General features: G+C 45.3%; 1 protein-coding gene and 1 long non-coding RNA gene across 4 annotated transcripts in view; one reads left to right on the top strand and one right to left on the bottom strand.

Annotated features, from left to right (window-relative positions):
- The window catches only part of SECISBP2L (SECIS binding protein 2 like), a 28,072-nt gene extending 22,212 nt beyond the window's left edge, over positions 1-5,860 (top strand). For all 3 annotated transcript variants that reach the window (XM_064389749.1, XM_064389748.1, XM_064389747.1), the window contains exons 17-18: positions 128-347; positions 1,302-5,860. In XM_064389749.1, coding sequence (XP_064245819.1) covers positions 128-347; positions 1,302-1,975 — 894 coding nt within the window. In that variant the 3' untranslated portion in view covers positions 1,976-5,860. The remainder of the gene's footprint in view (positions 1-127; positions 348-1,301) is intronic.
- A 296-nt stretch (positions 5,861-6,156) lies between these two features.
- Positions 6,157-11,305, bottom strand: LOC135281131 (uncharacterized). Its single transcript, XR_010347880.1, has 2 exons — positions 9,710-11,305; positions 6,157-9,033 (listed from the first exon to the last, which is right to left on the bottom strand). It is a non-coding gene; the product is annotated as an uncharacterized LOC135281131 (long non-coding RNA).
- Positions 11,306-12,832: the final 1,527 nt, after the last annotated feature.

The following is a 12,832-nucleotide window of genomic DNA, read 5'->3' as shown; positions in this document are numbered from 1 at the left end:
CAATAAAGTTGAGGTATTTGGTGTTAATCTTGAGGCTGATATGTGGTGTACCTTGGACTGAAAGGAGTAAGGTAAAGTGAAAACTATTAGTAAGAATTACTGCTGATAAAACTTCCTTTGTACTTAGGATCTGTTTAATAAGCTGGTATCCCTAACTGAAGAGGCCAGGAAAGCCTACAGGGACATGGTGGCTGCAATGGAGCAGGAACAGGCAGAAGAAGCCTTGAAGAATGTCAAGAAGGCCCCACACCACATGGGTCATTCTCGTAACCCTTCTGCAGCAAGTGCTATCTCGTTCTGTAGTGTTATTTCTGAACCCATATCTGAGGTCAATGAGAAAGAATATGGTAAGTAGCTTAAAGTTACCTTTGGAAATAGAAGCTGAGGCTTTCCAGATGTTTGTTGTGAAATGTAGCTAAAGACCCAATCCTTCTTCCTGATTCACAGTATTCTACAATATCCAGGGGTAAGAAAAGATCAGTTAGTTTTCAGTTAATTTCATAAGTAATTTTTCCTGAAAAAATACAGAAAATAGTAATTTCTAATCCTCAGAAGTGTTATAGGTATCTAACATCAGTGGAGGTGGCTTCTCCTGTTTTATTGAACTGTTTTAAAACTGATAGCACAGAATTGATCATGTGACTGAGGAAGATCTGCTGACAGCAGGAACTAAAATATGAGGTCTCTGAAGATAGGACATTTTTAATGTAGCTTACATTAAAACTTGAGATGGCAGTGAGGGATTCTACTGTGAGCAAAGGTGAGTTCATTTATCCAGCTGCTTAAGCCCAGATGAAAAAGGATATAAAAGGGAGACTACTTGTTAGAAGTCAAAAGCCTTCTCTTTTATTTTTGGTCTGAGAGTGAATTAAAGAGAATGCAGTCTTTTCAGTGAATTTTTTTGTGGTATCTTAAATTTGTTTCAGGAGTTAAATATTATATAAGAAATCCTTAAACGAATGACTGAAGATGGTGGCAGTTTTCTTTTAATTTATACTTGAGAGTAACCTCTTTGACCAGTCTTAGTGCTACAATTGGTGTTTACAAAGGAAACAAGTGGCACAAACTCTCAACTTTGTAATGTCTGCTTTAGGGTACTGTAAAAAACCCCAAGTTATTCACAGCTCTTTCCATTGTCTCTCCTTTTCCCTTCTTCCCCTTTTTTTCTAGTAGAAATTTTTCTAGAAAGCATAGAATATTAGCTCATTTTGCTATTTGGGCTATTGTTGCATGCTCAGGAAAAATATTTTTATGTACAAGGAATTAATGTTTCCTACTTCAACTTCTTTCAAAATTTGTAGAAACAAACTGGAGAAATATGGTGGAAACATCTGATGGGTTAGAGACCTCTGAAAATGAGAGAGAATCCATGTGCAAGGCTGCAGTACCAGAAAAAGCTGGTAATGGCCAAATGGAAAAAACCACTCTTAGTAAACAACCACCTCTGGCTACAACTGGCACTACCTCAGCAACAAATCACGGAAAATCCACCGCAGGTGACAAAGATGAGGTGAAACCAGATGACAATCTGGAGTGGGCCTCACAGCAGAGCACAGAAACAGGATCCCTGGATGGCAGCTGCCGAGATCTTTTGAATTCTTCCATGACCAGTACCACCAGTACTCTTGTGCCAGGAATGCTGGAAGAGGAGGAGGAGGAGGAAGATGACGATGATGAGGATTATGCCCATGAACCAATTTCTGTAGAAGTTCAGCTTAATAGCAGAATTGAGTCTTGGGTTTCAGAGACCCAGAGAACTATGGAGACGCTGCAGCTCGGGAAGACCCTTAGTGGTGCTGAAGAAGACAACGCTGAACAAAGTGAAGAGGAAGAAATGGAGACCTCAGAGCAGGCTGACCCCATCACTGACGGGGAGGAATGGACAAATGATAAGCACGCAAGTAACACTCAACATAAACCCACCATCTGCAGTTCTTTGAATAAAGAACACACAGATTCCATCTATATGCCCTAAAAATAAGCAGGAACTCAGGAACTTTTTAGAAACTATTAAAACTAACTGTTGTAAAGGTTGCAGCCATTATTCCATATGCTTCATCTCAACATTTTGCACTGTTAAACATTTAATACTTGTATTTAATTCACAACAATATTTTTGTAGCTGTCTGTTACTTTTTTGATTTAAAAACTATCTTAGCTCTTAATCAGTATTGATTTCCCAGATTAGAAACCGTGTGGAAAAGTTGTCAGTAAGCATTCATTTGATGTTTTGTAAAAGGAAACATCTTGTAACTGACCAGTTTTAAGAAAAATGCTTTGAACTTGTGACTCTTAAGCTTATTTTCAAACAGGTTATCTACATTAACACTGACAAAGTACCAACAATTCATGTTGGTGGTATAGTGTTATACTAGGCCTGTCAGTGTATTTGGCCATGACTTTCTAATTCTATCTAGAAGTAAAATGAAAATTTTGATTCTCTTTCATGAAAAGCTAGAAAAAGCCCTTTGCAATCTTAATGAGAATTAAACAGTAGAGAAATTGTGTGTGATTCTTATGCTAAGATAGATGCAGCTTTTTAGTTGATCTTGGTGAATGCATCATTAAAAAGCTGCTGATAGCTGAAATGGTTACAATAAGCTATAATAACTTTGATTCCAGAAAAACTTTAAACCAGAGGGATGTAATTCATGTTTTGCAGGTTTTCTTTACAAGGTAGAAATATTGCATTAAAAAAGGAAAAAAAAAAACAACAAACAAAACAGGAAAGAAAACAAAAATTCCCCATTCTCTCTGCAGTTGCTGTCTGCCAAACCACACTAAGTGACTCATTAACCATACTCCCTATTCAGGGCTTTTAGTAAACTGATGACTTCCTCTCTCTCCTGTCACTTACCTCAGGAATGCTGTTTTGCATTTTGTATTCTGCATAACACTGCAAAAAGCAAGAATAATCCTTTAACAGCAAGTGTGAATGATGTGGTGGCTATCTCTGCACCTGCATGCTGTCATCCTGGCCAGGATGTATCTTGAGAACTACTGCTGAAAACTTGACCTCTTTGTCTGTTCTTGCAGTTGTAACAGCTTTGGGAGTTGACCTCTAGATAGAGAAGAAAGTAGTTATTCCAGGAAATGAGGAAGTGCCCTGTAGTTTGGGGAAGTATTTCAGTGGTGCAGAGGTAAAAGAAACAAAAATACACCCTCCCTGGAACATAGCTGTTGCTAGAGAACTGTTCCATGTTCTGTCCTGAATACTGAAGAGAAATGCATTAACTGGTGATGAATTTGTTTCAGACTGAGGATGGAGTGTGTGCCTAAACCTGTCACGTCAGAAGTCTGTTTTCCATCTTTGGTATTGGCAAGGGATGTACTGAAACTGCCAGCAGCAGGAGCTTCACCACAGGGGTAGCCAAAGAGTAACTCACGTGAATAACACTTTCATAGCAAACATGTTTCTTTTAATTTCACTTCATTTTTCTTGATCACTTGTATCAAAATGCATGAAAAGCCTCTGGGTAGGCTGAAAACCACAGGAAACTGAAATTAGCTGAGTTGGGTGTTCAGTCCACACTTAGGAACATGGGACCAATGTTTATAGTAGTGATGCTGGTGTTTTAAGTTGCACTGGGAAAATAAGACTCCAGGTTTAGAAGTCATCTAGCCCTGGGCTTTTGGATGCTAATGAGAATAATAGAAACTGTGTATTATGTAAATAATGCTTTGATAGCTATAGGCATAGCAAATGCTATGTAGATAAGCAGTGTAGAGAGCTGCTGTGACAACTGGCTGTTCTGTCATGTTCTTAGCTCCTTAGTGTAATCTTCCTAGGTGTTAGAACAGGCCTTTCCTATTTCACAGGAAAACAAGGACTAAGGAATGATGCCTCCTGAATGTTAAACCTTTCACTGCCCCCATGGCAGATTTCTACTGTCTGTATGTTTGAAGAGTTTTTGCTTTAGGACATGACAGGTGTTTGAACTGCTGACAGGCAAAACTTGCCCTTGGATGTGTAAGCACATCTCGGCACAGGTGAGATCAGTGCATACACTGAGGGCAAAACTTGCCAGAACATCAAAAAACAAAGGTGTTTGTAGTTTCTCCTTTAGCTTTTTCAGTGCCAGTGATTCAAATAACTTTTGATCTTGAAGTATTAACATCAGAGGCGCATCTTTTTATATGTCTTTCTGAACTTGGACTGTCATTTTAAAATTTTCTGACATTTCTATCAAAGAAGTCTTGTAATATTCAGCCCACTATTTAACTGCAATTTTGCTACAACTTTAATAGAGTTCTTGAAAGTGGTACAGCACTTATAATTATCTCTCAATTTGCCAGCAAATAAGGAACTAGTTTCTTTTTAAAATGTGGCAGATTACCCTTAGGGGAGCAAACTGAAACTGAGTAAAGAAAACTGGGTTTAGTGCTTCCTTTTTGATAAGCTGGGAATAAGCAATAACTGTAAGAATGAAATTGCAATTGCTTTGGGAGCGATCCATTTGCATCGGAAATTAGGGAAGTTCCTTGCCACTTGAAGCACTTAAGGAGAGTATCTCACTGTGGTAATTTTGGTTCTATTATCAGCAGAATTTAAGAAGAAAGCATACAAATGTTCTACAATACCATGATTTTTTAAAAAAGTAGTTGAATTTCTATTTCAGTGTAAAAGTGTGCAGTTTATACAGGTTGTTACTGTCCCCATGAAAAGATGTTTCTGTAGTTATAGGTGTATAGATATTTTTGTTGTGAAAATAATTACTCGGGAAACAAATCTACTTTTCTTAAGGCATTGTTTATAGAAATGATTTCACCACTTTATCTGGTAAAATCAAAAATAATGTATCTGTGGTAGGGGTAGGGATCTTTAAAACTGATAGAGGTGGCTATATATACAACCTATTTATATAAATACTCTTAAGTATCTCTGTCAATAATAAAATATGGATTATAAATCTGTAAAGGGGAAAAATTCTGAAGAACTTCAGTCCTTAGTTGGACCAGGTAGCAATGTCTGATTAAGGCAAAGGCCCTGATCCTGCTCACACATGCTTTAGAGTGTTAGTGCCACTGGCTTAAATTGGTGGCCTGTTTATCTGCTTAAGTTGTGTGCAGGCTGTTGTAGGATTGAAGCTAAACAGTGACAGAGAGTATTGACCTGTGTTTTAAAAATTCATTATAGAAAATGTTCAGTAATGCACTTGTTGGTGTTCTTCTGGTAAAGCTAAGAGGTGTCTTTATTGGGTGGGTGGGAGCTTACACAATGTGGTTCTGTCCAGTTCTTTAACACAAGCTTAAATTTTAATAATGTTACTTTAAATATGTATGTAAAAAAAGTATTATTGTTTGAAAAGCTGCTGTTGCTGAAACTGTCATTTAGTATTTCTTGTGAAGTTGTGCCAACTAATGAAACTGTTCAGTTGATTTCAGTGTCAGCCATTTAAAAATCGGACATGGCAATTTGTTAACAGAACAAAACCCAGCAGAAACAAGCCATAGAAACCAGGAACGGAGGGTTCACCCTGCCACACACAAGGAAACATGAGAATGTCTAACCCAAAACTTCCTCACCAATGAATGCTAATGCTGAAAGTAGAAACTCAGTTGGCACAGCCCACGTTCTAAATGTTCATCAATAGTTCATATAATTTACTTTTTAAATAGATTCTAATAAGAAAAGCTGTTTAATCTTTAATGTCTTAAAATTTATAGTAATATTTAGGTTAAAGTAGTAGAAAAACCATTATAAAATACAATATGAAGGGGTTTGTTCCATTTCTTTTTTGCTGTATGAAGGATAACTGTTCTGTCTACCGTACTTTTTGGAGTAATAACAGCTTTTTTGCACTATGTAAATACTAGTGGGGATTCTTCCATAACTAATAAAAATGATTGTAGAAATTTATGGCTGTATTACAGTGCTGTGTTCACGGCTCTTGGATGGTGAGCTGCCTGGCAAGGGCTGCCCTGGCGCTGCAGGTGGGGACAGGTCTGTGTCACCCTGCGGCCACACGGTGGAGGAGCTGTGTGGTGACAGCCCATGCAGAGAGCTGAGCCCCTCAGCCACAGCAGGGGAGTGGCTGAAGCAAAAAGCAGGATTAGCAGAGGGCTTTTCACATGGATCCCAGCCCTCTGTTGTCACCCACATTAGAGAAACCCACCCTTCTGCAGAGACCCTGAGACTGAAGCAGGTCCAGAATATTGAGTTGGAAATAATGTTTTACTTCAGAGGAAATGAGCACAGGTACTTCCAAAAGCTGGGATTTCTCTTGTACTCTACTGGATGAGAACTTCAGTTGACCTGCCCTTATTGGTGGAGTGATGCATGAAGTCACATTTGGAAAATAACATGAAGTTCCCTGTATGTTGTCCCCTCTTGAACTTCTTGCACCTCCACGTCAGTAACAGTGACCTGTAACAGTGTCATTAACTGGTTTTGCAGCTCCCACGTGTGAAAATATCTATAGCAGTTCAAAAAGGATAAAGCTTTGTCCTGTAATTCTGAGGTTTCTATTTATGTACCTTAACTTCATGTTTCAGTTCTGCTGTTGCAGTTGTCTTCTGGTGGAAGTGCTTCTGTTACAAACCTCACTTTTGGAGGTTCTATGACTTGCAGTCAGAATTACTCCACCAATTACTTCTCTTGTCTGGGTTCAGCCTCTGTCTTCTCAACCTGATACAGGTTTTGGAAAGTACAAGTGGGTGGCACAGTGTGACCTGTGCTATGGAAATGACAAAAATTTTATACCCTTATGCCTTTACAAACTGAATTTTTTTTCTCCCTCTTCATTTCTTTGCCATTTGAGAAACACTAACATTGAGCAAATTTCCTTGCCTCTGGTGAGTTTTTAAGTGGTGCTTTGCACTTCTGCACTTACCAAAAGAAGCACCATAAGAAAATAATTGCTCCTGCTAAATTCATTCCGGCAGCACTGCCCTGCTGTGCTCCCACAGCAGCATGGGCTCTCCAGTACCAGGGTTATAGGGATGGGGCTGGAATCTTCTGAATCTGTGTGTCCACAATGTGTGGAAAGACCCCAGTCTCTCAAGCTGCACTAAGCAAAAATAACAGCTCCTTGGACTTGCTTTTAGATTTTTAGGCTCATTGTGAATAAACACATGGCTTTATTATTTTTTTGTTTGTTTATTGTTGTGGGCTTTTTTTAAAGCGCTACTGGACAAAACCAACCCACCCCACAGGAGCTGATGCCAGCTGCAGGCCCTTTACCTCAGGGGCTCTTTTCTGAGTTAGCAGATGCAGGGGAAGCCCAGCTGGAATGCACTTCTGGCCCCAGCTGCAGCCCCAGTGTGCTCTGAGGTGTTAAAGGAGTTTCCAGGGAGCCTGGGGAGCGCCCGCACGAGGCAGATGTGTGGGGGCTCTGTCTGGGCACCCTGAGAACGCCCAGCTCTGTCCTGAGGTGTTGTCCGGGAATACAGCCTCAGTGAGTAATGAGGAATTTCATCATCATGTAAGGCTGATAACAGACTCGTTCCTCTGCAAAGGGAAATGGGAGAGGGGGCATGGAATGACCTGCATGTCCCACAGTTACCTGTGAGGAGCTGTGTCTGTCTTTGGCTTCCTCTGGAGACCTCTGGAGACTGCAGCAGCAAGGCTCCACAGCAATTCAGTCTCTGTTTAAGAGAAAGGTAATGTGTGTCCACACCAAATTTATAACAACTTCGTGCCTCTCTAAAGCTTTGTACTGCTGTAGTAGGTTACTCATTTCTTACAGAGTTATATAGCAATAATAAATGTTGTCACTCAAAACATTTGGGGGTTCTGCACAGTTTTCAAAAAAAATGTAGCAAAAGTCTTCCTGTTAAGTGGGATCTCTCAGGGGAAAGAATCCTAAATGTATGTTTAGAGCATTAAGCTCCTTGTAACACTTTTCCTGCCAGGGAAGGCTGCATTTTCAGATGCATTCTGCCCAAGAGTGCTGTTTCAAGCTCTTGGGGACTTCCTGCCTGCAGGTGTAATGGTAAGTGTCCCTTTTGCCATTGACTGTCTTGAGGAATAGGTAAGCACCAGAGAGGTGAGGATGCTTGGTAAAAAAAAAAAATAAATAAATCAAGAAGCAGCTCTGGGAAAGTTTTCCATATGGAGGAATGTTGACTGTAGAGGAAGAGAGTAAATTAACAAAAATAAGTTATTGGAAATGCCCCCATGTCAAGGTTTACTTTCTGATTTTTCCAAGTTAAAGGCAATGACCAAGTATAGAAGTGGCAGATGCTGAGCAAGGGTACTTCCTTCAGTGTTTCCTTGGGTTTCCGCTGCACACCTAAGGAGACATTGGGAGAAGTTCAACCCTGTTGTGGGATTTACTATTTTCTAAGATGACTAGTGGATTGCCCTACAAAAATACAGATTCAAAGATAATTGCAGGAAAGGATGGTTCCCTGCCTGCTACCACAAGGATACCAAGCCCTGTGATGCCACTAAAGCATGACTGCTCCCAACTTCCTTTGGAGCTGACCATAGTTTGGTGATGCTGTTGCTGAAATTTGTTTCATGTGGTGGCTTATTCTACTGAGAGGAAGCTTTAGGTTACTTTAGGCGGCAATTTGTCTTTTTATTCCTCCTGCTGTGGGCTGTGCTCAGAGCTGGACGCGGTCACTGGACTCTTAATCTGCTCTTTGAGGACTTTGAGGTACACCAGATGCCAGGTGATGCTGGGTTTTGCTCATGGACACTCTACCTCCTTGTGAGCAGAGCTGAGGGAGCCCAGCAAGTGCTCCTGAGTGCACTTTTGGGCTCTCAGAAAGAAGTGGTTAGGGCAGTGTGGTGTTTCCTGATGGCTTGCAGCAGCTCTCACTAGCTCTTGTGTTTTGGGTACATCCTCGTTGAATGTGCAGAGCTTGGCACCATCCATCTCTTGGAGATGGGACAACTCTAGCACAGGTCCCCCAGGCCGTGCTCTCCTCCCATGTTCAGCTCTCACTGTTTATCTTTGATGGCTGCTTTCCCTCAGAGCTCCGAGGACTGGCTCTGTGCTGGCTCTTGGGCAAACTTTAGACTGGATTTTGGGCTTTTGCACAGGACTCCATCTCGTTTCTGTTCCCCCAAGCTCCGGGACTGTCCTGGGGGAAAAGACAACAAAGCCCAGCAGTGTTTGAAGGAGGAGGTGGTGCTCCTGCCATGCAGAGGATATAAATCAGAGGGCGTGAGGGCGTGGAGCACATCCAGCCCAGCCCTGTTGCACAGCAGGCTGGGTCCTTCCATCCATCCTGCTCAGCTGCAAGGATGTGAGCTTTGCCCAGGTGCAGCAGCCCTGCCTTCTGCTGCCCTGTCCCACTGCTGCCTTAGAGCTGCAGTTTCAGAGAGAGCAATGTTGCTGTGGCTGGTGAAACTGGGCTGAGCTAAGTGCCCAAGAAGGGAAATTGCTACTTGACTTTTTCACCCTAGGAATGATTTTTGGGATTAGCTAGAATAGGAGAAAAGCACTAATGGTCTAATCTCTGATTTTTGTATCCAGGGCTCTGCCTTTGTCCTCCTCAAACCCAGTAGCTCTGATCCCTGTGTTTTCAGCCCAAGCAAACCCTCTCAGACTCTTCTGGAAAGTAGGAGGGGGCTGCAGTTGTCAAATACACTTGGTTTTATCTCGTTCAGAACAATGGATGGGAGATAAAATAGTGAGAACAATTCAACATGGGGGAAAATAAATTTCTCTCAATTGAAATAAAACAGTTTGTGACTTTCTCTAGTGGAAAGAAACTGCTTCAGGCTTCCCAGAGGTAGTTGTCATGGTGTCGTTACCTGCCACGGGATTTTCCTGCCATTCTGTACCAATTTGCTGATTTCTGCCAGGATCAGCCAGGCATGTCAATGAGGAAGTAAGGCAGATCAGCTCGGTGCACCTCAGCACGGGTTAACTCTGCTGTTGCTATTTATAAAGCGAAAAAAGTCCCTTGCTCAGTCCATATTCTAACAGAAAGGCCCAACAGCTTCCTCTGGGCTCCTGCAAGAGGCAGCTGCTTTCGGCTGTGCTCTGCAGGTGCAGCAGCTTTTGTGCCGCGCTGCCCCGCGCTCCCGCTGAGCTGCTGCGCTGCCTGCTCTCCTCTCGGCTGGTCCCCAGCTCGCCCCGAGCTCCCCTGTCCCCAGCTGTGTGCCCCTGTCCTGGCCCCTGCACTGAGAGAGAAGGCGGGGTGGTGCCGTTAAACTGAGCCCACAGCCCCAAATCTGAGACGGGGCCACTCCAAGGGTGCCTGAGGCTCCAGGCTGGCACTGCTGCCCGTGGTGAATCTGGAGCTGTGCCTGCTGCTCTCTTGCCTCCTCTGCAGCTCTTTGACGGGGGGGTAGAGGTGGCTGTAGCTGGTTAGCTGCTCCTCAGTGCTGGCGCTGCCCCATCACTGTGGTTACACCACCCGAAGCTCCTGTCCCCTGACAATCCCTGCCAGGGGCTGCTCACAGCAGCTCCTCATGCAGCAGGTTGGAGCTGTCTGGGGCTGTGAGCAGGGTGCGATGGATGTTTGGGGTGTGGTGGGTGACAGTGACTGAGGGAGAGGGTTCAGCTCATGACTGTGCAGTTAGGGCATTCCCACGGAGCTCGAGGAAACGTGTGGCACAGCCCTTTGTCAGCAGCCCTGCGAGGGGAAAATGCCTTATCCCTGTGTCCTGCTGGGGCAGCAGCAGGAGCGGGCAGGGAGCAGGGAGAGCGGGAGCCCTGAGCACAGTGAGCAACAGAGCAAGAAACACAGGCTCCTTTTAGACAAGGCTGTAGGCTCAGTTTCGCCAGTGCTTAAAGGAGCTTTGTTCTCTGTGCTGGTCAGAGGCTGATTTCCCAGTATCTTAAAACAGAAATCTTGTTTTAGCCTTGAGAAAAAAAGCTTTTTAATTTATAAAGGCATGGCATTTTTCTTTTCCCTCCTCTCCCTCCCCACAGTGGCTGGTATTGCTTGGACAATGCTGCTCTTTGCAGCATTGTCCAAGGGGGCTCTGCTCTTGAGCTTGTGTTTCTTGATCACTGCTGAAAACAGAGCTTGTCACAATTGCATTTTTCTCTGGAACCTGCAGTAAAACACCAGCTATTCTTCACCTCCCACACTGTGATCACACTTGCTGGTGCCTGTGAGCAGAGAAATGCTGATTGAAGTACCAGCCTCCCTTGTCTCTCTGGAGAAGCCACCCTGAGCTCTCCATGGCACCTTGAGAGGGCAACAAGGCTCTGGCCAGGGGCAGCAGATGCAGGGCTGAGACACAGCTCCTGGTGATTAGTGAAGGACAGTGATTAGTATTGCTGTTGCATTTCTATTTCTTTTTCTCGAAAATGTCCCCTTTCACCTCACATGTTCAATGCCCCATTAACCCTCTTCACCTGCCAGCTCCTTTAAGCTGCAGTGGGACGTGGAGGGGGTTGCATCTCCTGCAGGCCCAGCAGGGACCCCACCTGCCCATTTTCTTCCTCACACAGGTAAAGAAGGCTCAAATCCTTCTGAGGAAGAATCAGCAGGCAGGCAGGCTCAGGAGATGAGGACCTAAGGCATGGGAGAGTGTCCTGGTCACCAAGTCATACTTTCTTGGTGCTGTCATCTATGCCAAGGGGCTGCTGTAAGGAAGAAGACCCCTGCTGTGTGCTCAGAGACAAGGTAGGAAGGATGGTCAGGCTGATCTTGCACAAAGAGGAAATTTGGCCTGTCTCCTTGCATGTTTTTCATGGCAGTAAAAAGAAGACTGGTTCCCCAGTATGGAAGCTTGGGGTATCAGCATCTCCCTGAATGCTGGTGCTCACTGTCCCCTCCATGGGAAGCACAGTTTGCACTCCCCTCCAGGCCCTCCTCCTCACCAGCGTGGGCCCCATGGCCTCTCCATCCCAGTTTTCCTTCCAGCCATGCTGATGTCATGTTCCAGCACGGTGCTGAAATGAAATAAAAATGCTCATGCTAAGAGAGTTTCTGTACAATCAGTAGCGCTGCTAATCACTTCTGAAATTTTCTGTTCTTTTGTGCTCAAAGCCATCATTAAAGCTTCATGAGAAATTAGTCATTCTCTGTAACTTGCGGCTGGTCCAGGTTTCGCCGTTGGGATTGATTTTGTGAGCAGCCTGAGCCACCCTCACCAAAATGGGTTGATTCAAAGCAGCCACTTCCTCTTCGAGCCACATTTCACTAAAACAGTTGGGTTTTTCCCCCCAACTATTGCATCTTTAGGATTAATGCCAGCTTTCACACGCGAGGTAAAACCTCGGAATGGCTGTGATGAGCTTTCTCTGTGTGGCAGAGAGAAGCTGTCATTTCCTCCGCCTGTGGCAGGCAGGGCAGTGGGCAGCACGGCCTCTCCTCAGGCACCAGCAGCTGATCACAGCCCGAGCCAGCAGAGAAGGAGGCCGGGACGAGGCAGGTGAACGCCACACGGCAAACGCGGCGAGGGCAGGCGCTCGGCTGCCGCGGGGAGCCGGGCCCCGTGCGGGTTTCCTCCCCCCCCGACCCCGCGGGGCTGCATTTCCCCTCCCGCCGCCCTGCCCGGCTGCCGGAGCCCCGCTCGGAGCCGCGGTAACTCGCGCCGAGGGCCCCGATGTTTGCAGAGGGTGAAACGAGCCCGTCCCGGTTCTTCGGCGGCCGGAGGCACCCGCGGCGCCTGAGGGGACCCCGGGCCGGGGCCGAGCGGCGGGCACGGGACACGCCTGCCCCTTCCTGCGGCCGGCCGGCCCCGGGCTGGGCCCAGGCCCTCGGCTCTGCCCGTGCAGCCGCGGCGGAGGAACGGCCGCAGAACGGGGATTTTGGGGTTTTTTTGGGTTTTTCTGGGGGGTTTTGGGCACCAGCCCGAGGGTCCCTCACGCCCCTCTCCCCCCCCTCCCGCGCCCCCGCTCCGCGCGCGCTGAGGGCGCGTGAGCCGGCGGCGGGCGGCGATTGGCTGCGAGGCGCCCCCCGGGGGCCGCCGGGC

This window comes from Passer domesticus, chromosome 14 (genome assembly GCF_036417665.1).
Source record: "Passer domesticus isolate bPasDom1 chromosome 14, bPasDom1.hap1, whole genome shotgun sequence".
NCBI classification, from domain to species: domain Eukaryota; kingdom Metazoa; phylum Chordata; class Aves; order Passeriformes; family Passeridae; genus Passer; species Passer domesticus.
Note: the sequence above shows the minus strand (reverse complement) of the source record. Positions and strands in the feature narration are given on the sequence as shown.